General features: G+C 45.3%; 2 protein-coding genes and 2 non-coding genes across 4 annotated transcripts; 3 read left to right on the top strand and 1 right to left on the bottom strand.

Moving 5' to 3' along the window:
- Positions 1-560: 560 nt before the first annotated feature.
- Positions 561-20,388, top strand: LOC1276534 (glutamate decarboxylase). The gene is made up of 7 exons (XM_315894.4): positions 561-2,954; positions 3,026-3,113; positions 8,552-8,791; positions 12,074-12,642; positions 12,842-12,909; positions 15,583-15,661; positions 16,689-20,388. The coding sequence occupies exons 2-7, from the start codon at positions 3,050-3,052 to the stop codon at positions 17,205-17,207; spliced, it is 1,539 nt and encodes a 512-aa protein (XP_315894.2). The 5' UTR covers positions 561-2,954; positions 3,026-3,049; the 3' UTR covers positions 17,208-20,388.
- On the top strand, positions 6,003-6,075 carry Trnaa-agc (transfer RNA alanine (anticodon AGC)). The gene has a single exon. It is a non-coding gene; the product is annotated as a tRNA-Ala (tRNA).
- On the top strand, positions 8,239-8,311 carry Trnaa-agc (transfer RNA alanine (anticodon AGC)). The gene has a single exon. It is a non-coding gene; the product is annotated as a tRNA-Ala (tRNA).
- Positions 20,349-22,407, bottom strand: LOC1276533 (fumarylacetoacetase). The gene is made up of 4 exons (XM_315893.5): positions 22,029-22,407; positions 21,847-21,930; positions 21,022-21,757; positions 20,349-20,856 (listed from the first exon to the last, which is right to left on the bottom strand). The coding sequence occupies exons 1-4, from the start codon at positions 22,107-22,109 to the stop codon at positions 20,507-20,509; spliced, it is 1,251 nt and encodes a 416-aa protein (XP_315893.3). The 5' UTR covers positions 22,110-22,407; the 3' UTR covers positions 20,349-20,506.
- Between the last annotated feature and the right edge of the window lie 67 nt (positions 22,408-22,474).

The raw sequence follows: 22,474 nt of genomic DNA, 5'->3' as shown, positions 1-22,474 counted from the left end.
GATTGTTCAGCAGATTATTGCAACATTCATAAGTCTAGACGCCAGAGGATCTAAGATACTTCTTACAAATTATACCACAATTTTTAGGTTGAATTGAACATTTACAGTTATAGAGCCAAAAGATTATTGGAGAAGAATAGTAAGTAGCAGTTTAGTCTTATGGTAGGACAGTTCAACGTACGCTAAAGGGTCTCCTAATTCCGATTTAATAGTCTGGAAAGGACGATTTACAACTACGATTTAGTCTGGAGATGTAAAGGAGGAGTAATGTTTATAGTTTGATATTTCTAGGGTGTTACCAGAAAAGGTTGAATTTGGTAGAGTTTATTTCATTAGAGTGTGCAGGTTATTTGGTGTTCTTACAATTAATTTAAACAGAACACTGTATCAATCTCGAAAAGACAATTGTATAATATTCTGACTGGATTCTAAAGATTTTCAGTATTTGATACTCTAGTACTATTTTTACTTTATAATCATCTATTTAGATATAACTTATCGCATCGCGCATATGTTATTACACCATTTACAGGCCATTTATTATACAAATCATTGTTTTATCTAAATGAAAACATCTTATATTTATTACATCTCGTTCATCATAACCTAGTTACCTAGTAGTGATAGCTCTACATGAAATTAGAACTCGTTTAACTTTTTTCAATTTTCCATTTTATGTTCCCGATCATATCATTAAGATTATTAAGCATGAATCAATATGCTAATGGCACACCTGCTACAACATTTTGCTCATTTTATAGCCTAAATTGCTTCGCTCCGGGAACCATTTTTACAACCCTATCAGTTACCTTTACTTATCGATTTTTTCATCACTATTTGCCTTTCACATTCTCTTCTGCGAGAGTGTTCTACTAGCGTTATGAAATAGTTGCACATTATTCCACTTGCGTCACTGATATCCATATCGATGCACTTCATAGTTTATAGTTTTACAGTAAGTGGATGGATGATTTTTTATCGATTTTACAACCTTTGCGTTTGTCCTTTGCCACGTGAAGCGGATCCACTCAGGTATCGCCCACACTTGTCTACCTCAACACCATGTTGTATAGTCAGATTGGCAAGTGGAATTGTGTAGGAGTAGACGAAGGAAGGCAACTGACGCCAACACGCCAACATCTGGCACACTCTGGTAAGCTGCTGCCTGTGAGATAGATTTAATGGGACACGTTTTCCATGTCGCTTACTACTACTACTAAAGCGTGACAAGCCTGGGCCTGGAAAATGGGTTAATTTGTCGCCGGGATTAAGGATATGGTGCTCGTGGCACTAATGAACACTCACACACGCTGTCAGTTTGACGTAGGACGCTGGGACGGTGGATCGTAAAATGGGTAATCCGTTTACATGCGGTCATTGCGTTTGGTCTCCGTTATCGTCCGCACCAGCAAATGGCATTTTCGAGTGTATTGTTTTTGCCCATTGGAGCTTTGTTTTTTATTGGATACTTTTTAAAGATCCGTGTGGGAACGGTTGTATATTTATTATCTGGAAAACTTTACCTAAAGGTTGATGGTGAAAGTAAAAAAGCTTAAACTGTTTTTAAACGATTTCATAACCAAAGGAAATAGAGTAACAGTTGCTTGTCTGAATCAGAAGTACTTTCGACGTTTCTTCCATTTCATTTACCGACATGTGCAAAAAGTTATCCAATGGAACGAGAAACACTTTTCCCATTTGTCTGACGTCATCGGACGACACTTGGCTAGGATCAGCTACACCTAATTGGACACGACATCCGCAAAGGATTTCCGGCCATTTGGGTTGTGGTTCTCCAAAACAGCTAACCTCAGAAATGGTACATTTGCGTACAAACCAGCTGTCCCACTAGGCTCACTTGTAACAAAAAAAAGACACTTTCCCATAGTTTATGGCACCAACCAACGGGGGGCAAGGTACCATTTTGCATAAATTTCGTACCCTTTGGGGAACAACATTAAATAAAGAAGAACAAAACAAGGTAAAACTATTTATTATTTATACCACGTTGCAACCACCACGCAAAGCGCATTGTGTAACATTGTCAGAAAGGTGTGTGACACCACGGGCACCACGGGGCAATCGATCCTGTTGACACGTTGGCGGGTGGAATTTCGGATGGATTTCGATGCTTGTGCAAGCGTTTTACAATCGTACCCCCCGTAGAAGCCATTCTACAATCCCACGCAAATTCCCCCACAATCCACTGGCGAGCAGGGTGAGTGGGTTGAGGGTGGTTAAAGTACATAAAATATTCATTTTTCCCCTCCTGCGTTAAAGCGTATCCTGCGTATCCTTGCGCAGTAGCACCAGCAGTAGCTTTCCTGCGGTGTAGCTCCGCCCCAACCATGATGGCGGCCACAGAGCCCCATCTTCCCAGAGGGAACAGCATTCCAAAAGGGGAGGGGAAGGATAGGGAATCTCAGGATGCCCCAGAACGATGACGTAATGAAACCGAAGCTGTAGTTGGATTCTGTGTGGGTGGCACTGGCACAGGCGAAATTCTCGTTCTCTGCTCGACGGTGGATCCGTGCCAGCACAGCCATCACAGCTTGCGAGAACGTCGGACAGTACGGTTTTGTTTGGTGCGGAGATCTGAGCTCCTGTGGATCCGTCCTTTGTGGATACTGTGTCCCATTGGTTTGGTGTGTGCCCCATCTGGTTGTGTAACAACTTTAGAGCACGCGAATCTGGTTGCGAATCTTATTCGGTGCCAACGGTCCACGTGAGCTTCAGGCAAAACCTGTACAGTTTTCCCGTGTATCGAACCCTGTTTTCCCTGTCGTCAGAAGGTTGTGATAGTGGGTGTGTCGGTGTGTTTGTGCGTTGAACAATTGTTACATAATCGTTGAGATAACCCATTTAAACGCCAACAGTAAATTCGAGAGAATACACAAAAACCACAGTTCATCACGCAAAACACTTTCCAGTAAAGTAGCAACACATCCCAAAAGGTAAGGAAAAGAGTGATTTAATTTCCTTAATCAGAATAAGAAATCATTATATACTTTTCTAACCCCAACAGACCCAGAAAACAACAGACAGGAAAATGACGTCGATAAACGTGGAAAAGTACAAACTGTCCGACAAAACGGCAAAGCTCACAGCCAAAGGTAAGTGTTTGGCAGGAAGTGTTACGTAACGCAAGGACATTGCGTAACACTTAGTGAATGATAGCGATAGCAAGAAAGTTTTAATACGTTCATGTTGACATCGTTGAAAAGTTTCATGGTCCAAAATTCAAAAGAATACTATAATTTTTGCAAATACGATGCCATACAATCGCATTTGTAAACGATCGATAAATGATTCCTCAGTAATGCTAACATCATGCTCACAATAAAACGGATCACAATGTTGTGAAATGAGCTTCCTATCAAACGATGTACTTACGCTGAAAAATGGCGCGTCTTATTGAGCGTCTACTTTATTGCCCCTGGTGCTGGTAATGGCTGCAAGCTGCAGGGAAATAAAAAGCACCAAGATGGGAGAGGGGGCTATACGTTTTAAGCTCTTCGTTTGGCTAACGATCGTTTCATTAATTTCCACCAGCTCGGGCTCATTTCGGTTGATGACCTTCATTAGGACGCACACACACAAAGACGGGCGATACAAAATGGGGATTTTGCTATCCGGAGCTCTTTGTGGAGCTTGCGCGCAGGATCTTTGGAGCAGTTCATGCGCCTTGTGCCTTGGGTTGCTGTAAGCAGTATAGTGGCTGAAATTGGAATCGGAAATGAGCTTTCGGTTCTTTTTGGTACATTCTGATAGCGTAAAAATTGCATGATATCCTACAGAAAGGAGGCGCCCCTACAGGAAGTGCAAAGATCCATCTTGTAGCATCGATATCGTTTCTTTCACTTGGTAGTAGATCAGGCTGCCTAAATTAATATTCCATTGACGTCATCGGATGTTTTTCGTGTTTGGGAACAGAGGCAAAAAACAAAGAAAACAGAGTCTTTTTGGAGTGGTCACGGACAGTTGCATAACTTCGGAACACACACACGATGCGCATGTGTATGAGTTTGGGTCAGAAGACCTCAAGGATTTGTAAACAGAAATAAGCAATGGACCCCAATTTCACCACCGAATTTTGGGGACTGTTACGTCAGAGGACCAGGAAGACTGATGATGTTGAATAGCTCTTGTTTGAAGATCCTTAAAATATAACATTTTTACTTATGGTTACATTACATTTAATGTTACATATACTTTACACATGTTTGATCAGAAATAGCACAACAAAGTACAGTCTAAAAAAGGTACACCTGCATCAACGTGTATCACATCCTGTCTGCGTAAATTCTGACGCACTACCGTCACAAGTGTTACTTCCGTCCCGTCATCAACAGATTGCGCCAACAGAATGAGAAATATGTTTGCGATATTAAAATGTTTACCCATGCTGCTGGAGGGTTGCCACAGCACAAAGTGTGTGTGTGTTGCGAAGTGTCTGTCCGACAGATAAAAAGACCATCCGACGGGAAAAAGGGGGAAGCCTCCGACGTCACAAAAGCTGAAGCGCAGCATGGCAGGAAACAGATCGGTTTGAAGGTTTTTCTCCCCTCTTCCGGGAAGAGGTTTGATTATTTGCGCCCGATCTGTGACGGTGCAAAAGAAGGGGACTGATTTGTGTCGACCAACTTTTGCAAAAGGTTTTTTTGTTTGTTAAAACAACTTTAACGCTGAAAAGAACGCCGAAGGTCGTAAAATCCGTCCAAACCGTGGGACAAGTTTTAATTTGTGTGTGTGCTATTTATCAACGAACCTGCAACGTGGGGGGAAACTGCGTAAAGGAATTTGAAGAATGTGGTCGTTTATTAAATTCTCTGCGCTCTTTGTTCGTTCCTCTACATAGGGGGGGGAAAGGTAAACCAACATACAGACACAAGCATTCCAAGCAAGGAAGCGAAGGAGGGAACGAAACGGAATTGGGAAAATAGTTTCCCTCTTGTGCAGCATTGTATGCCTACATTCCTCTTCCATGTTGCACACCGTTCAGGAAGGAAAATGATGGTACCACCAAATGGAAAAATCCCGTGTTTGAGGGTCGCGCGCGCGTGAAAAGTGAAACAGCAACAGAGTAAGGGTGCACGCGTGTCACAGGCGCGGGCGCGCACGGGAGCAAGGGACACAAATATTTGGCTTGCGATATAAAACCGATTATCTACACTTTAACGGATCGTTAGTTGCAGACATAATTGAAATCACTCGTGCGCAACCAAACCAAACGGTGGCCCGGACATAGGCCGGGCAGCAGAAGCCAAACGGCCGTAGCCGCCTGCCGACCGGGGGTACTTCGCTGCAAATGCGCTTGTCGCTAGACCTGTCAGGAAAATGCAGGACATGTCGGGCTTAGTGCTACCGATTGGGTTTTGTTTTGCCATTTCGCATATCTCATATCTTGAGAGCTCTTGTAGAACACGACGAAAGGACGAAAAGTTTGTGCTAAGAAATGCTACCTTCCCTGCTCTCAACCTAATCTCGATTGCATCCGGTTGTGACAGCTTTCTTTTTGCGGAGGGAAAAATGAAACGTTCGCTCGAGTGACCACTCATGCGAAGGATCTTTTGTTAGTGGTATCAAGAATCATACTTCAAGCGAAGAAAGAGGCATAAATGGATTTGATATGAGGTTTGCAAATGATAGCGATGTTGGGTTAGATAAGAGCAAATAGAAAGAGAAAAGCGAATGAACATATTCTTAGGAAAGTTTTCCACAGCATGTGTTCATTATAGCTAGTAAAAAAATCTTCTAAGGATGGGATGGATATACATAAGAATGTATCGCCAAGAAACGAATGCTGTAAAGCCTTAAGTCAGGTAACTGCATTCGAAAACGTGAATCGAAGAAACGGAGAAAGGGTAAAGCAGAAAGATAAAAGGGAAGGGTCCAAGTTGTGCCACGACAAACACATAATTGCCATACGTTCAACCAGTGATCGATAAAAAACGCGTGCAAACGAATCACTTTTACCCTTAAAGTTGCACCACATTCAACCAGGGGGTGTAGCTCAGATGGTAGAGCGCTCGCTTAGCATGTGAGAGGTACCGGGATCGATACCCGGCATCTCCAACTGGCCAAAATAGAATAGCTAACACCAAAAAGGCTATCTTTTTAAAAAAGGAATTTCAAATCTCCCTCCATTGAGGATTAAAAAAAGAAGTAATAGGAGTAAAGCCGCCACAACAATGTCATAGAAAAATGAAATAAGATATAATAATGAATATCCTGTATTGTGTTATAAAAAATAACAATGTTACCTCTGAAAGCATATAAAAATTTGCTATGAATGCCCTTTAAAATACAATGGCAACAGCAACCGGGAGAGGCCCTTTTTAAGATCAATGGAATTTCGATCACAGAATCGCGGAGTGCGAGAAAATCAATAGGAAAAGGTGCAAAATAGATTTATCATTATTTGAACATAATCTTGTAAGTTATGATAACCGCCCCAGAGAAGGGGGATCCTTTTGATACGACGTTTGCCTCCACAAGAAGCGCAACAAAAACATCCACACACAACATCCCAGGAACAAAGAAACGGAGAAGAAATGGCCACAAAATACGGGCGAACTAAGCTTATTCTTCTTCATGGGTCACAAGAGCGAAAAGGTTATCTCAGTTCGCTGCACTTGCCATAACATCCTCATCATCATTCTAGCCGGATCTAGAACAGATGCCTATGAGATGGTGAAACAACAACAACCTGCCCTATGCGAAGGGAAAATCAATTTCCTATTCATTCGCCACCCAGGATTAGGCCCAATGATGGATAGATAGATTGGTCTGCTTACCGCGCACAGGCAGGCAGGCTGGCCCCGTTGCAGCTGATCACTCCTCTAGTCCCAAAGAGTCTATAAAAATCGTTTTTCACCATTTTTGCCAACGATGGGGACCGATGCTCGAGACGAACGAGTCGAGCCGGTTGTTTTGGGCCACCACTACCTGTCAATACTGTTCATTTTTTATCTAATCCTCTGGCTCGGTGATGTGTCCCCAGAGAGACATATTGTGGCTGTGTGTGGCGGGCGCGTTTTAAGACGATGGGTAAGTGTTGCGTGTTGCAGGAAGGATTGCCCTCATCCGATAGAAACTAAGCGAGGGTGTGTGAAAAATCCTTCCACTACACTGCAAGGGTAGACAGTAGCGCTGAGAAATCCTTAATTAAAACGATATCAACACTAATTGCTCGAATGAAACACACATTCTTTCGCTGTCAAACGACGACCAAGGGGATATTCGGAATGTACTTATTCCCAGCGCGTTCTTTAGCAGTGATAGACGAAAATAGGGAAATAAATAGCTGTGTACGTCATGTTCACGTTTGAGCACGGGAGGGTGAAATTGTTTGTTTGCAAGAATAAAGGGGGAACAAGATAGACAGCGGGAAGGAGCGGATAGGAATGGATGGAAGTGGATGGGAACTTTAATATCAAAATCCCTCGTTCCAATGGTGTACGGAATTGTTACACAGGGTGGTGATGCTCTCTCAACGGCACACAGCAGGGGAGTTGCTCGGGCCAAGTCAGCTCATTTCATGATAGCCAGGTTTTGCAATATTGTGCTATTGGAGGACGCAGACGGATGCCAGTAGTAGGATTTTTTCTTCCTCAGATAGCTTTTTATTACACAAATAATTGCTAATTGAGGATTTCTGTGACTAGTAGTTTTAAAGCCAGCTCGAAGCCTGGGATATATTTATATTTATTACTTTGGCTTTCGAGGGTAAGTTTATGGCATAGGATTATTCGAAGAAACACTGATGCTAGTGGTCTACTGTTTTTGTATTTAGAGCATAAATATATAGAGCAAATCAAGCATGTTTTAAAGCTGATAGTATTTCTTTAAAACAATTTAACTACCCTCGCTACATTTCATCCCCCCCCACTAATCGTACAGTGCTGATCTATTTATAAACACAAACACCCAACTTCAGGTGTTTTGAGCACGGCCCAACCATACGGTGGCCCTTTCACTCGTCGCGACACCAACGTGAACGGACTGTCTGATTACGCGCGATTACAGTGCCAACACAGTGCAAGGTATGCTGACGCACGCACTCGGTTGTCCACCACCCCACCACGCCCAAGGGTGGAAGGGGTATAATGGACACATTTAATCGGGATCGCGGAGTGTGTGTGTTTGTACGAGTTTAAACCAGTTCACGCGCGCGTTGATCGAAAAAGTATGCTGCGGCAGGCAATTTTACCAAAACAATTGCTCTCTTCTCAACCAGGGGGTGTAGCTCAGATGGTAGAGCGCTCGCTTAGCATGTGAGAGGTACCGGGATCGATACCCGGCATCTCCAAGGAAATCCATCTTTTTTAATTGAGGGCAGTGATGGTAAGAATCTTTCCTAAAAACGAGCAGCAAAACATTTAATACATCATATATGTCGGATTGTGTTTGATGAAGTTATTGAAAGATAAATATTGCTTGCATCTATATGGAAAGTGTTCATAAAAATACTTAAAAACTTCTTCAAAGAGAAATATAATCGTATTTTTCTTCTTTTTCCAAAACCCCTTTCTTTTTATACACATTAAAGATATCATCCCGGTGGTGCAGTCGTCCGATTCGGCGGAAACGCGCGAGTTCCTGAACAAAATCGCCGAGCTGCTGGTCGACTACGTCAACATACAGAACGACCGGAAGGAGAAGATCCTTGACTTCCACCATCCGGAGGACATGAAGAAGCTGCTTACGCTGGACATCCCCGAGGACGCAGTCACACTGCAACAGCTGGTGAAGGACTGTGCCATGACACTCAAGTACCAGGTCAAGACAGGTAGGTGTAGGCGTGGGAAGGATACGCGGACGTAGCAGAAAAAAGGTCACACATTAAATCCCGACCCGTTTTGGGGGCAAAACACAACAATCCAACAACAGTCCCACTCCCACAGATTATACTGCTTTGGCTTCCAATATGGCGCCCTGATGCGGGTTTCGGGTTTCCATGGTTGCACATGGTGCGAAATGGGAAAATAAGTGAAAACAGACGTATATCCGGATCAGCATCAAACCGAAAACCCCGGGAAAAGTTGGGCAACAAATTGGGCCGTTTTAGCTTCACCAGAGGGGTTTGATTTATTTGGACGTGCTCAACGAAATGGTTACAGGTTTCACCTAATGCGTCTTAGTGCCCGTGGACTACTATCCCATGCAGCGAAAGATGTCCGTAACAGCTTAAGCAACGCGTGTCCTTCACCAGACGCAGATTGAATTCAGTGAAGGAGCTGTAACGTCAGGAAGTGGAATCATTTATCAAACGTATACCTTCCGGAGGTGACGCAAAAAGGTGCTTAACCAATGGCAAACGCTTGCTCATTAGTTGGGCCGTTTAGGAGCAATTAACTCCACTTCAGAGCACTATTCTGTGCAGGGACATGCAGCAAGCCTCTTATCTGTACGAGTGATGTGATTTCTGCAGTCGTAGTTTCCCTGTGCCTGTGCCAATCGTCAAACACTCCCAAAAAAATCGCAAAATAAGGATCCGATTACGCCGGATATTACCTACCTTATCTGGTCGGGGTATGGTATGGTGTTCATCTTGTTTTTGCTCTCTTGTGTTCACTTCCTGTCATTCCTCCCGAAACATCCTGACATAGGCGTCCGCCCCCTTTCGGTCGGTGCGATAAGGACCTACTTTTCCCTGCTTCGCAATGTTGGAGTAGCGACACTTAGGAAGCTAAAATATTTGCGGATGATATTCGATACCCCCTCGCTGCAGGGGGACATAAATCTCACCACGAAGAGTCATAATCTGGATGATTTCTTTTCACCTTTTTCTTGATGGGGAAACGGGAAGGGAACGCTATCTATGATGAAGATATGACAGACGGAAACAGCCACCACAATCACACTGGGAGGCGTGTGAACGGATAGCAGTAATGGAATGAAAATGTTGACATTCGAAGTAGGCGCCGAGAGGCTTTACTAGAGGGATCGAAAAGTCAAGATGCATAGATGGGTTTTAATTGAATTTATAAACCTTTTCCTACAAGTTTGAGCACTCCCTTTCTATCAATTGGAACGTGATTATAAAGTTTCTTCTTCGTGTGTTCCCTTTTTTTTGGCTAGCGACCACAAACAATACATGTAATCTTCTTTGCCGTGGTCGCTTTTTCCTCCCGCCAAAAGGCACCTTTTCATCGCACGTGGACACGTGGCCAAGATTAGATCAATAAACAGTAATAAATAGCGGATCAGGGGGAAAACTGCCTGCTAGCCAACATTTCCTGTACCACCAACTGTCGGCCTGCCGAACGGGAGAACCCTTACATCGAGGAAAAATCGGGACGAGAAGAAAAGCGCGTTATAAGTCGAATTTTCGAGGCAGGGTTCGCACAAGCGTATGCGTATGACGGGCCGATGTCAGCCACAGCAGCAGCAGAAGGCAGCAGTCATCATCCTTCAGCAAGAGTGAAATATGTTAATGTACGATGAATGAGGATTAAATTCGTCGGGATGCTGCTTCTGTTGCTGCTGTTACTTTTTTAACATTACTCGGGTCGTGCAGGCGCCTTGAGCCAACAACAAGGGAAGGTCCTTGGGTTGGCAGATTGAATGTATTTTATTACCACCTAATTCCATTATCCTTTGAGGCTAAACTCTCCCAGCGGGAGTCGGTGGGAGAATGTGTTTTTGTCACTCGCCGTCGGCAGTCGAGAACGCTGCTTGGCGTTTTTCGGGGATACAGTGTGGTATGGAGATCAATTGGCGTGTTTATTGTGTTGGTGCGTGATTGATTGCGGCTTTTTGTTATCACCTCAAAAGCACTCCAACCGCATTTAATTAATGACGCGCGTGTGCGTTTTTGTTGAGGGAAAGGAGGAGCTCTTTTTGGAGTTTAAAGTCATGAGAGATTTTTAGGGTGGTTTTAATGAATTTTAAGCAATATTAAAACAGCTTTAGTACGCCAAAGTGTTCTTTATTTGCAATCAATTTATACATCAATACACTCTCAAACACTTACACATTCCAAACCACCAAATAGCTCAATCGATTGCACTTCTCTGCCAATGTCCTGCTGCTGCTAAATCTCTCCACAATTGAATTACACTCCAACGCTACAGGACATCGAATCTGCCCATCAAAGTTACACCCGGCATGCACCGGATGTGCTACCCCGGAAGTGTCGGAATGGTCGTCGAAAACATTCCCAAATCCCAAGACGAGGGAGATCGATTCGTTGCGGCTCGATGAAATAGTAATCAGCAGCAGCAGGGGTGAATTCAGGGTACGCGCAAACTTTGCGCAGAGACACACAGACACAGCTCGCTGTAATTGAATTCGAACGTGTGCGGTAGTCGCGGTCGAGATTATGGTCGAAGGGTTGCCTAACATTCACTCTGGCCGTAATCCACTCTGTATCTCCCCCTTCAGGAAAGAGGGCTTTTGTCGGTTCACTCCACCGTACAAGGGAAGTTTCCGTTGATTGTTGACATTCTTTTAGGAGCACCACCCTCCCGATTGCGCTCCCCGATTTGTTTGTAAAACAGCAAATGCAACAGCAATAGATTAGCCTTTTTGCAACGCATGGGCCAACGAAGTCCGAGTGAGATTTAATCCTTTTCCCAAACAAATAAACAGACACTTTGGTTACCCCTTGTAGAGGTTTTTTTGTGGAACTGATTCCATTTTCCAGCATCTGTTTTCGATCCGATAGTGGTTGAGTAGCAGATTTACATAAGCCTCCGAGAGCCTACGCTTCTAGAGGTTGCTATGATACAGATGATGTAGGCCGACTTCTTCCGTTCGAACGCCGCTTACTCCTCCTGGAGCAGAGCCTGGCAGGTTGGATTATTACGCCACATTTAGCAGGAGATGGTGATTGTTTTGCTGGCTGCCCTAGTCGCACAGTGGTTCCATCATCCCGCGTAACAGCGGACTCTACTCCCATAATTAATGGCCCCGTAGCTCTCAAATCCTGCCTAAAGCCTCTCGGCAGCAGCAAATCTCTTGATGGATTGAGGAGGTTGTCTGTCCCCTTCGTACCGATATGTGTCTATTAAAATCCGGTTGCCGTTGTACTATATTTTCTCTTCTTTTTCTTCTTCTTCTTTGACAGGACATCCCCATTTCTTCAATCAGCTGTCGTGCGGTCTGGACGTGGTGTCGATGGCGGGCGAGTGGCTGACGGCAACTGCCAACACCAACATGTTCACGTACGAAATTGCCCCAGTGTTCATCCTGATGGAGAACGTCGTGCTGTCGAAGATGCGCAAGATCATTGGCTGGGACGGTGGTGATTCGATCCTGGCGCCCGGTGGCTCCATCTCGAACCTGTACGCGTTTCTGGCCGCCCGGCACAAGATGTTCCCGAACTACAAGGAGCATGGGGCACGTGCCCTGCCCGGTGAGTTGGTCATGTTCACGTCGGACCAATGCCATTACTCGGTCAAGTCATGTGCGGCCGTGTGTGGGCTCGGCACGGACAACTGCGTGATGGTACCGTCGGACGAGCACGGCCGGCTGATTCCGGCCGAGCTGGAGCGGCTGATTTTGGAGCGCAAGGCACGGGGCCAGATTCCGTTCTTCGTGAATGCGACTGCCGGTACTACCGTGCTCGGTGCGTTCGATCCAATTAACGCGGTGGCCGACATTTGCGAGAAGTACAACTGCTGGTTCCACGTTGATGTAAGTGTTCTTTTGTGTTTGTTTAACTGTGTCTTTTTCTTATTCGTTGGAACTAACTTTGCCATTTTGCTTTCGTTTCATACAAAAGTTCCTTTTTTATACATTTTTTTTCCGTTTCCATATATTCAACAGTATCTTTAAGACACTTTGCATGAATTTTAAAGCATTTCCATCTTCTTCAACTCTGCTTTCCTTTCAGGCCGCTTGGGGTGGTGGTTTGCTGCTATCGAAAAAGTACCGCCATCCACGCTTTACCGGCATCGAAAGGTACGTAGCAAAACGGTTGGCCGCTTCCGGCATGCCTTTGGACACGCACTTGCTCTATCTCTTCCAATGCTGTGGCTTGAATAAAATCGATTGCCATCCAAAAACCGACCAGCATGTTAAGAGCCTGCAATTAGCGAAACAACGCACACACACACACACACACAAGGCGCCGACGCTTTAATCTTCCAACGGAGATGGCCTTGATTTCCCTCTCGCACACAGCCCGAATCTGAACGCATCACTGAAGTCAAACAATTGACATTGGGAATGAACAGAGAGGAAAAATCCTTCCTCGGAACAACATGTTTCATGGGAATGGAAGCAGGAAAATGTGAAAAACGTTATTTTTATCCTTACCCGGGCAACCCACACACACTCACTACAGCTGCGTGTGTGCGCGTCTGTTTGGAGGTTATTATGCCGGTGACTTTAATCACTCACTCGACTGTCAAAACTGAATGTCGGCTGTCCCTCCTGTTCACTAGCTTCCGGCACCATGTGGCAGTGACGATGTGCTCGCGTCACGCTGCGATGCTTGCTTTGATAGAAACAGGTTAGGACTATTGTAAGGATGTGCATTTAGTGTGCGCATTCTAGTCGCAAGTGTGTGCCGTTTGCTGGCTTTAGAAATACTTCTACTTTAGAAATACCTTGAGGGTTAATTCTTGTAGCACCAGCGTTTCTTTTTTTAATATTTCCTTTTTGATAGCACCAGCATTTCTTTTTTTTTTAATATTTCCTTTTGTCAAACTTCCCTTTCAAAGATGGAAACACACACACACAAATATAGAGGAATCTGTCGGAAAGAGAGGAAAATTAAAATACCCAAACCGTGAAAAGTCAGGATGGTCACAACTGGCAACATCCGGCAGGCAGCTTCATCCATTGTGCCACCCTTTCCTATGTTCCGAATGGGCCCGGGCAATGCTTATTGGTTTTGCGTTCATCCACATCCGAGGACTTACCAGGGGTACGGTCTAAGGCGGAACGGAACTCTGTGTCGGAGTCTGTAACTAATTGTTACGAAATTAAATTCCTAAAGCGTAGGGTTCGAGTTGGGTCGATTTTATGCCTGTAACAGCTTGCCAGACATGGGCTCTGGAGTTTGGGACGAATTTTTTCCTATACAATGTGTCTTTGCACTCAGTTTTGTGCCAAAAACCTTCCTATGCACTACTGAGTGGTGACTCGTGTGCTCGTGTACTTACGCCTTTGCCACATCATTTCCACATTGCACTACATAATTAATCAAAAGTCTGCCAGGGCCACTAACGAAAAAAGCCAGCCAAAGTTAATCAACACTTTGCATCGAAAATTTGTCCAATCATTAACATACTATCCGAGAGAAAGGTCGTACGCCCAAGGACATTCAAAGTGTCATTAGGCTAAAAGCTTTTCCAGATTGACGCGAGGAAAGTGCGCGAATCAAACCGCGAAATCCCTATCCCACGAAAGGTGAAAGTTGGATGCTGTGTTGGAATGAATTGTAATTTTATGATAATCCCACGACTGCACGGTAGACCGCAACTAGACTGAGTGATTTTGTTGTTGTTTTTTTTCGTTTAAAATTTCAACCTCAATCACGGTAACAATTGGTAGGTGTGAGTGTGCATTATTGGGCAGATGACGTTGAACAACGTTAGTAAAATGTTTGCGCAAATTTAATTCCGTAAAAATTGAATAGATTAGAAGGCTTTACTGAATTGCTCGGGGAAATAATTAACGTTTAATTAAAGTGTCTAGAATTACCTCGAGACTGTTTATTCCACATGGTACAGAGGGTAAAGAAGCAGAGAAAACAATGGTTTTATGACATGTATTTTCCAAGACCTGTAGGAAACATTTCCCATTAGAAAGGCTATTTTCCAACCAACAACTTTACTCGCTACCATACCATGGGGCCAGGATTATGCACTTAAAACCCTGCAAACAGTGAGTGAATTATGTGCGCTACCGGCATTTCACATAATGGCTCTCAAGCGACCTGTCCCGGCCAAATCCCTGACTTGTTTAATCCAGGGCACTGCGAGATATGGCCACAACACACCTGTGAAACAAACCTTCAGCTACAGCACGAGAGGTTGTCCAAATGTTTGAAATGTAGGATTACTGCACTGATTTGAGCACCGATGCGTGCTTTTGAGGACTTCACTTAAAGAATGGGCCTCTTATTTTAAATATAATTTTACGTTATCATTTCAACCTTTTACTCCCAGCGAGAAGTGACTGTCGCAGACTAACTTTGTGGTACACTTTAAGGCCTTATGCTTCCAATAAACAATCCAATGCGCTTCTGTTCAAACACCGATAAGCGACTTCATGCAAATTCCCTTGTGCTAACAAATGAAAAATCGTACGTACGCGACCGTTGTGTACATAAAATTAATTCTTAAACACTCCCCCGGGTGTCTGTGTGTGCGTGTGGTTGCTCGTGAAAAATTTGTCATCGCCCTAAAATGCCACCGAGGAAAGCGTAGGCAAGGCGCATCCGCATGGAACCCCTTCTTTAAACAGTTTACTCCCCCTGTTTTTTCTCCGGATCCTTTCCCAAATCATCATGCCCTTCCTGGTGGTGGTGGTGCTGGTGGTGTGATAAGAAAAGGACAGCAAACTGACTAACAAAAACACCGGAATATTACAATGGTACCCTTTTTTTCTTTCTCACTTCCACAGATGCGACTCGATCACATGGAACCCGCACAAGCTGATGGGTGCGCTGCTGCAGTGTTCAACGATTCACTTCAAGGAGGATGTAAGTAGCCTGATGCCGCCGTACACCGGCATGTTTTTATTACCATGCACACCCCGTGATTGAACTAGTTCTGCCCTGAAACTAACCCAGAGAAACCCCAAAAAAAGAATATGACGAGCAGTCGTAAATCAGACGCATTTAATTTGCGCGCAATACGTTATGCGCTCGTTATGGCGCAATCTGGGTGCAATGTGCTTGCCCACCATCCATGTTGGCGTTGTCCGGCGTTCTACGTGCGGAGCACAATTTGCTTGCGTAAAGTGTTTTTCATCCAACTTTTCCAACAAACCCAATATGCGAAGGTGTAGGGAGAGAGAGAGAGATGCTAGGGAACTGGATGATGGAAGTTTTAGTCGCGTAATCCTCTCCAAATCCCTGCTCCCTGATACCGACTTTCCCAACGATGAACACATCCGAATTGGGGATTGAAAGTGGCAGTAAATTGATGAACCATGTTCTGGCGCGTTATTTGCTTCTACGATTGATTGCCACCGTTGAATGGGAGTGTTTGGGAGAGACCCGTATTTGTACGAACATTGTGGGAACCACAGCTGTGGCCGTTTCCAGCCCACGGGTTGTCTTAAATGGTGCAAGTTTTTAAAACACAGGCAGTGTTGAATTGCCCGAAACATGGTCTGGTGAGATGAAGAAAATCAATTTCAAAATATAAGCACACTGTCTCATTGGTGATGCCGAAACTGAAGGAACCCATTCGTTTGAAAGTTCATTCCATGAACGCCATCGTAGTACCACGTAGCTAATGATCTTCCATAACTCAATTTGACTCATTTAACAAAACATATAGCCTACAGCTTACAAAAAATTTCTAGGATTTCTGATGAATTTAGGCTGCTAACCTACTAGAAGTTGTCTTTCAACTACCAAGCTAGAATCCGGTATAAATAGTCAAATTTAAACATTTCAAGTTAACTCTGGTAATCGGAGCATATGCCCTTCTAATGTATCCCTAACATACTCCAAGCATTACAACTTCTAACATACTATTTCCTCCCATACCGTCCCCTAGGGTCTCCTGATTAGCTGCAACCAGATGTCCGCCGAGTACCTGTTCATGACGGACAAGCTGTACGACATCAGCTACGACACCGGCGACAAGGTGATCCAGTGCGGCCGGCACAACGACATCTTCAAGCTGTGGCTGCAGTGGCGCTCCAAGGGTACGGAAGGGTTCGGCAAGCACATGGACCACCTGATGGAGCTGGCCGAGTACGAGGTGAAGCGCATCAAGCAGCAGTCGGACAAGTTCTACCTGATCATGGAGCCGGAGTGCGTGAACGTTTCCTTCTGGTACATCCCGAAGCGCCTGCGCGGTGTACCGCACGACGCGAAGAAGGAGCAGGAGCTGGCCAAGATCTGCCCGATCATCAAGTCGCGCATGATGATGTCCGGCACGCTGATGGTCGGCTACCAGCCGGACGACCGTCGTCCGAACTTTTTCCGCTCAATCATTTCCTCGATTGCCGTCACGGAGGCGGACGTTGATTTCATGCTGAACGAGATCGACCGTCTCGGGCAGGATCTGTAAGCTGCCGGCGAGGTCGGCGATGGGTGTTGTATGTGTGGAAGTACGTGCCAAAAAAGCATTTAAAAGTGCACAGACACACACATTTTAAAACTAATCGAATCCAACCAATGAGTATCAGTTGTGAAGACATATCAATATCTTCAACCAAGTTCTAGTGTTGTGTGGCCACATCTCCAGACGCCACACGCAAAGGACAAACTGGCGAGCCAAAACATAAGCACACACAAACAAAACTGGCTTTATTTATCATAACGAAATCTGTGAGTGTGGTTTTTAAACCGCAAAAACCGTTATTTAAGATGTAATGCTAGTTTAGATGAACCACCCCCCTCCCCCCTCTGCGTAGGGAAGAGATTTATTTCTGTTAGCTGCATATTATGTCAAAGACATATCACTTTGTTCAGAACCCTTGTTAAACGGATGCATTTAAATCTTCCAAAAAAAAAAAAGAAACGGTTAGTCGGTTCCGTTACCTACTTACCTCTAATATGGGTTTGTTTTTAGTGAAATTTTATTAAGATTTCCCATTTGAAAAAGCCACTCAAACTATTTACCAGAATCTTGACTGTTGAAACTCCTCCCCCTGCCTGTGGGAAGCCCAAGAGACGTGGGGAGATAAAAAAGAAATATATATACACAAAAAAACTACAAAAAAGCAAAGCAAAAACATGACGATACAAACGCTAGAGAGATATATATACATATGTACACAACCCTCCCCACTCTATATATATGTATACTTATACACGGAATTTACGACAACCTTCAATCACAACATCACAGAACTCAGCCACGTGTTTTGGCGTTTTGGAACGCGTGGGGAAATGCAGCCAGTCTTTGCGCGGACGCAGTTCCACCAAATCGGTTGCATCGATAGCGTTCCATTAATTTGGTTTTTCTCAAATTGCCTCATCAAACCCCAAACACCCAAAGTTACTTGTTGACTACTACCACAATGTCTCACGCAAATTTGTCTCGCGGTGTTGCTCGACGTACTCGAGATAGTTGAATGTGCGCGATGTAGATGCAAAAGAACGAACAGAACCATAAAGCTATCACCACTACCACGTTGCATTTTCGACCGTCTATAACCGTAAAAACGAAACCGAAGGCATTTACGAAACCACACTACAATAGTCCAAAGTCAAGCAAAGTTAGTGACAAATTACGTTATTTACAATTGAGTAAGCATATCTCACTTATCATGCCCTTTTTTTTGGGGTTGCCCCTTAAGGTGAACCTTTTACACCGGACATTGTGTTGCAGCAAAAAAAAGAAGCGATTGTTGTACGACCGGGTATAAAGATATATGTAAATATTAGGCTTTTAGGTATGTTGAACGCTTCATGTCTCCTACCGTGTGGGCAGGAAAGCAAAGGAGGGAGATAAAAACCATTGGTTAGGTATGTGGCAAGATAAAAACGACAAGCGAATGAAAGAGAAAAAACGGAAAAGAAAACAAACCCTGTGACTGAGAATGTTATCGCTACGCGAATATATATATACTGTTGAGAGCTGTGCTGTGCTGTGTGTGTGTATCCTGTAGTAGCGCGATCGTCGTCCAGCTCCTTCATCGCCCATTGTGATAAGAAAGATGTAGACTAATCTTGCAAATGCGATGGGCGATCAAAGAGTTAGTCCACACGAGGCGCGCGTGTGTGTGAATGTGTAGCAAAAAAGTGTTATAAATTGTATGGTGACCGGAAGTTTCGCGGTAAGGGACTGAAACGCATTCGTTTAAGTTGCTCGTATTAGCCGTCTTCTGTTACTGTTCCGTGTTTTAGTAATTCCGTTACAGCAGTCTGTTGTTACGTTCGTAGTTTTGATGCCACAAACCACAAATCACAGCGTGTAGAGCTAACGAGAATAGCAGGAGAATGTGTGGTGAGTTGTAAGTTAGTTATGCTGTAATGAGTAGAGATCCCGCGACGACACCGGTCGACAAAGTCGACATAGCAACCGGCGCACCGGAACGCAGGGTTGAAGGGGTATCCGCTGTTTTAGTAGCGAATTTTACTTTTAAGTGAAGTGAGTGTAGGACGAATGTAACAAACACACACACACACAAACGAAACGACAAAATCACAAAGTCTTCCTTCAAATGAAATGTTAATTAATAGAACGATTCGCGCTCACTCTCAGATACACGCTCGTTTGCCGACGATGGGATATGATCGGTGTGGGATGAACCTCTAAACTTAAGAGAGAAGGAAGAAGAGAGAAGGAAGAAGAGATAACGAGAGAGAGATAAAGAGAGAGAGAGAGTAATAGAGATGGTAAAAGAGATCTCCCTACCCATTCCATCGTCACCTTCTGTATATTTCATCTCGAAAGTGATGTGAATCGTTTATGTAATTGTAATGTGAACGCAAAATTAGCCAAAATGCGCTCCCCCCAAAAACACAGACAAAAAAACTATATATATGTATACACGATGCATTAACACATGGGGGAGAGAGCATGTTTAAAACCGCCGTAGTCGAAACAGCAGTTAAAAACAATTACACACGTACATGTACAATATAGGTTTGGCTTCAGTTGCTTCACCACTGCATCTGCATCCGAGTGAGATGCATCTAATATTCTGCGCAAAAAAGAAGAAGAAGAAGAAGAAAAAAGCAGCACCACTACGTACGTTTGCCTAACGTTATCTTCTTCCATTTATCCCTTCCCACTGTCCCGCCCCACTTTTTGCTTGTCGAGCCAAAAATTCCAATGCAATAGGCGATGCGATTGTGCAATGTGTTAAGGTAACAAGAAAAGAAGAAGAAAAACAAATCGATAACAAAAAACCATACAACTAAACAGCGAAAATCAATTATAATCCCGACAAAGCAAACGCACAGCAGAACAGGACAACCCGTGTGGCGTTGAAAGTAACAAACGAAACTACATAAATACATACACACAAGCAGAATATGCAAAACATGCAAAAAAAAAAAACACATTAAACGAATCTCTCCTTTATCCCCATAGATGTTATGTGTTGTTGGAACTAAAATAAAGAATTGAACAAAACGAAAAGAAAACAAACAAAAAACGAACATAAAACTTGCCCCCAACAAGAGACGGTATAACAATAGCAACATCAACAAGAGCATGAAAAAAAACAAACACACACACACAAACAAAACACCTGGATAAGAATGCATTAATAAAGGCGTATAATATCTATTGGAAATTGTAGCTGTAAAAAACCAACACGACTGCAACTGGTCACTGCCAGCTATTACTCCTCCGCGTGTAATGCGCCTCCGAAAACTGAAGAAACTGGGTGGTTGGGTGGATGAGTGTGTGTGTTACTCGAACGGCGTGGCCGGAAGTACGACACCGGCGCAAGATCCGAACCCGATGCGCAACCCGTCGGCCCCGGTACAGTAGCCGCGGATCAGCACCTCGTCGTGGTCCTGGAGAAATTTGCGCGTCTCCCCACCGGCCAGCGAAACCTGCTTCGTGCCCTTCCAGCTTAGCTCCAGCATCGAGCCGAACGAGTCGGACGCGTCGCCGCTGATCGTGCCCGACGCCATCAGGTCGCCTGGCTTCAAATTACACCCGGTGACGGTGTGATGTGCGATCTGCTGCAGCGCCGTCCAGTACAGGTTGCGGTAGTTGGACCGGCAGACCGTCGTTGCTACGCCGGTTGTCTTCGCTGCGGGTTTGGGTGGAAAGGAAGAATCAAGAACACGCGCACACACACGAGAAACGCATTAAGAAACGTGAAATATTCAAATGCCGATCGAAGAAAACAAAAACAGGTTTCGATTTCGATGCCAAGACCGGTTCCAAGGGGAAGAAATCATTATCTACGACTTACGTTTGATGTCAACCTCCAGCTTGATGTCGAAGTTGAACTGCTGCTCGTGCTGCAGGTACGGGAACGGTGCCGGATCCTGCGGGAAGTTATCCACCCGGAACGGTTCCAGCGCCGCCACCGGTACGACCCACGGCGAGATCGTGGTGCCGAGATTTTTCGCCGTAAACGGGCCGAGCGGTACGTACTCCCACTTCTGGATGTCCCGTGCGCTCCAGTCGTTCATCAGCACGAAGCCGAACACGCGCCGGGCCGCGTCCCGCACCGACACCCGCTCGCCGAGCGCGGTCGGCGGTCCACCGACGAAGAATGCCATCTCCAGCTCGAAGTCAAACAGCCGGCAAGGGCCGAACGCCGGTTCGGCACCCTCGACCGGGAGCGTTTGGCCGTACGGGCGGCGGATCGGGGTGCCCGACACGACGACCGAGCTCGCCCGCCCATGGTACCCGACCGGCAGATGCTTCCAGTTCGGCATCAGTGCGTTCTCCTTGCCGCGGAACATGACGCCCACGTTCGTGGCGTGATGGATCGACGAGTAAAAGTCCGTATAGTCGCCGATCGTGGCCGGCAGGTGCATCTGGGCGTCGGACTGTGCCACCAGCGCTCGCTGCTGCAGGGCGGCGTCCTTGTGCAGCGCTGAACCCTCCAGCAGCAGCTCCTTCGTAGTGCGTCTCACCTCATCCCACGCTTCCCAGCCGAGCGACATGAGATCGTTCAGGACGGTCGACTTTAGCGCACCCTTAGGGGGTGGGCGGTAATGGAACGGTGAAGAAAGAACACTTTAGTTTGTATTATAAAAATAAGGTAAATCGTAACAAATAAGCTTACCTGCACTCGCTCCGGGTAGAAGCTGAGCACCGCGGACAGGTCAAGGATCTGCTCACCGATTGCCACGCCAATACGGGCAGTAGGCTGTGAAAGAGAGCGGACCGCGTTGCCATGAGAGCCCGGGTTGCGTTATGCTTAGCGATATCCCCCCCCCCCCCCCCCCCCACAACCAACCAACTTACGTTGCCGGCGGTGCTGAACACACCGTACGGAAGGTTCTCCAGCGGGAAATCGCTTCCCTGCGGCACAGTAACAAACGACATGGTTCGGCCGGGCGTCGACGGGTTCGTGGATAGCTCCGGTAGCAAAGACGACGGGCACGGAATGCAGACACAAAGCACTGTGACGAGTGTCGCTAACGACGGCAAGCGGGGAAGAGCCAACGTTTCGTATGCTACCTCGCGATAGCGCTCACGGTCGATAACTAATTCCGTTCCGGTGTGGTTCTACGCCCCAAACCAGAACAGAAAGCCTGCCGCGCGTGCGGGTGGAGGGGAGCACGATCGAGCCCATGTTTACGGCGCCGACCGTGCGACCGGTTATGGTGGTGTTTGTGAGATCACTCCACCGCATCGTGGAATGTGTGTGTGTGTGTGTTTTTTTCTAATACTCATGCTGTTTGTTTGTC

The sequence above is a fragment of the Anopheles gambiae genome, chromosome 2 (genome assembly GCF_943734735.2).
Source record: "Anopheles gambiae chromosome 2, idAnoGambNW_F1_1, whole genome shotgun sequence".
NCBI lineage: Eukaryota > Metazoa > Arthropoda > Insecta > Diptera > Culicidae > Anopheles > Anopheles gambiae.
This window is presented reverse-complemented; position numbering and strand designations above follow the sequence as displayed.

What these genes read in the sequence shown, in the direction of transcription:
- LOC1276533 (XM_315893.5), bottom strand. Translation starts at nt 22,109, where the DNA reads ATGTCGTTTGTTACTGTGCCGCAGGGAAGCGATTTCCCGCTGGAGAAC. An exon ending in TGTTCAGCACCGCCGGCAAC is followed by an intron (nt 21,931 to 22,028) that starts GTAAGTTGGTTG and finishes TCTCTTTCACAG; the next exon opens with CCTACTGCCCGTATTGGCGT. An exon ending in TCTACCCGGAGCGAGTGCAG is followed by an intron (nt 21,758 to 21,846) that starts GTAAGCTTATTT and finishes CCACCCCCTAAG; the next exon opens with GGTGCGCTAAAGTCGACCGT.
- LOC1276534 (XM_315894.4), top strand. Translation starts at nt 3,050, where the DNA reads ATGACGTCGATAAACGTGGAAAAGTACAAACTGTCCGACAAAACGGCA. An exon ending in CAAGTACCAGGTCAAGACAG is followed by an intron (nt 8,792 to 12,073) that starts GTAGGTGTAGGC and finishes CTTCTTTGACAG; the next exon opens with GACATCCCCATTTCTTCAAT. An exon ending in CGATTCACTTCAAGGAGGAT is followed by an intron (nt 15,662 to 16,688) that starts GTAAGTAGCCTG and finishes ACCGTCCCCTAG; the next exon opens with GGTCTCCTGATTAGCTGCAA.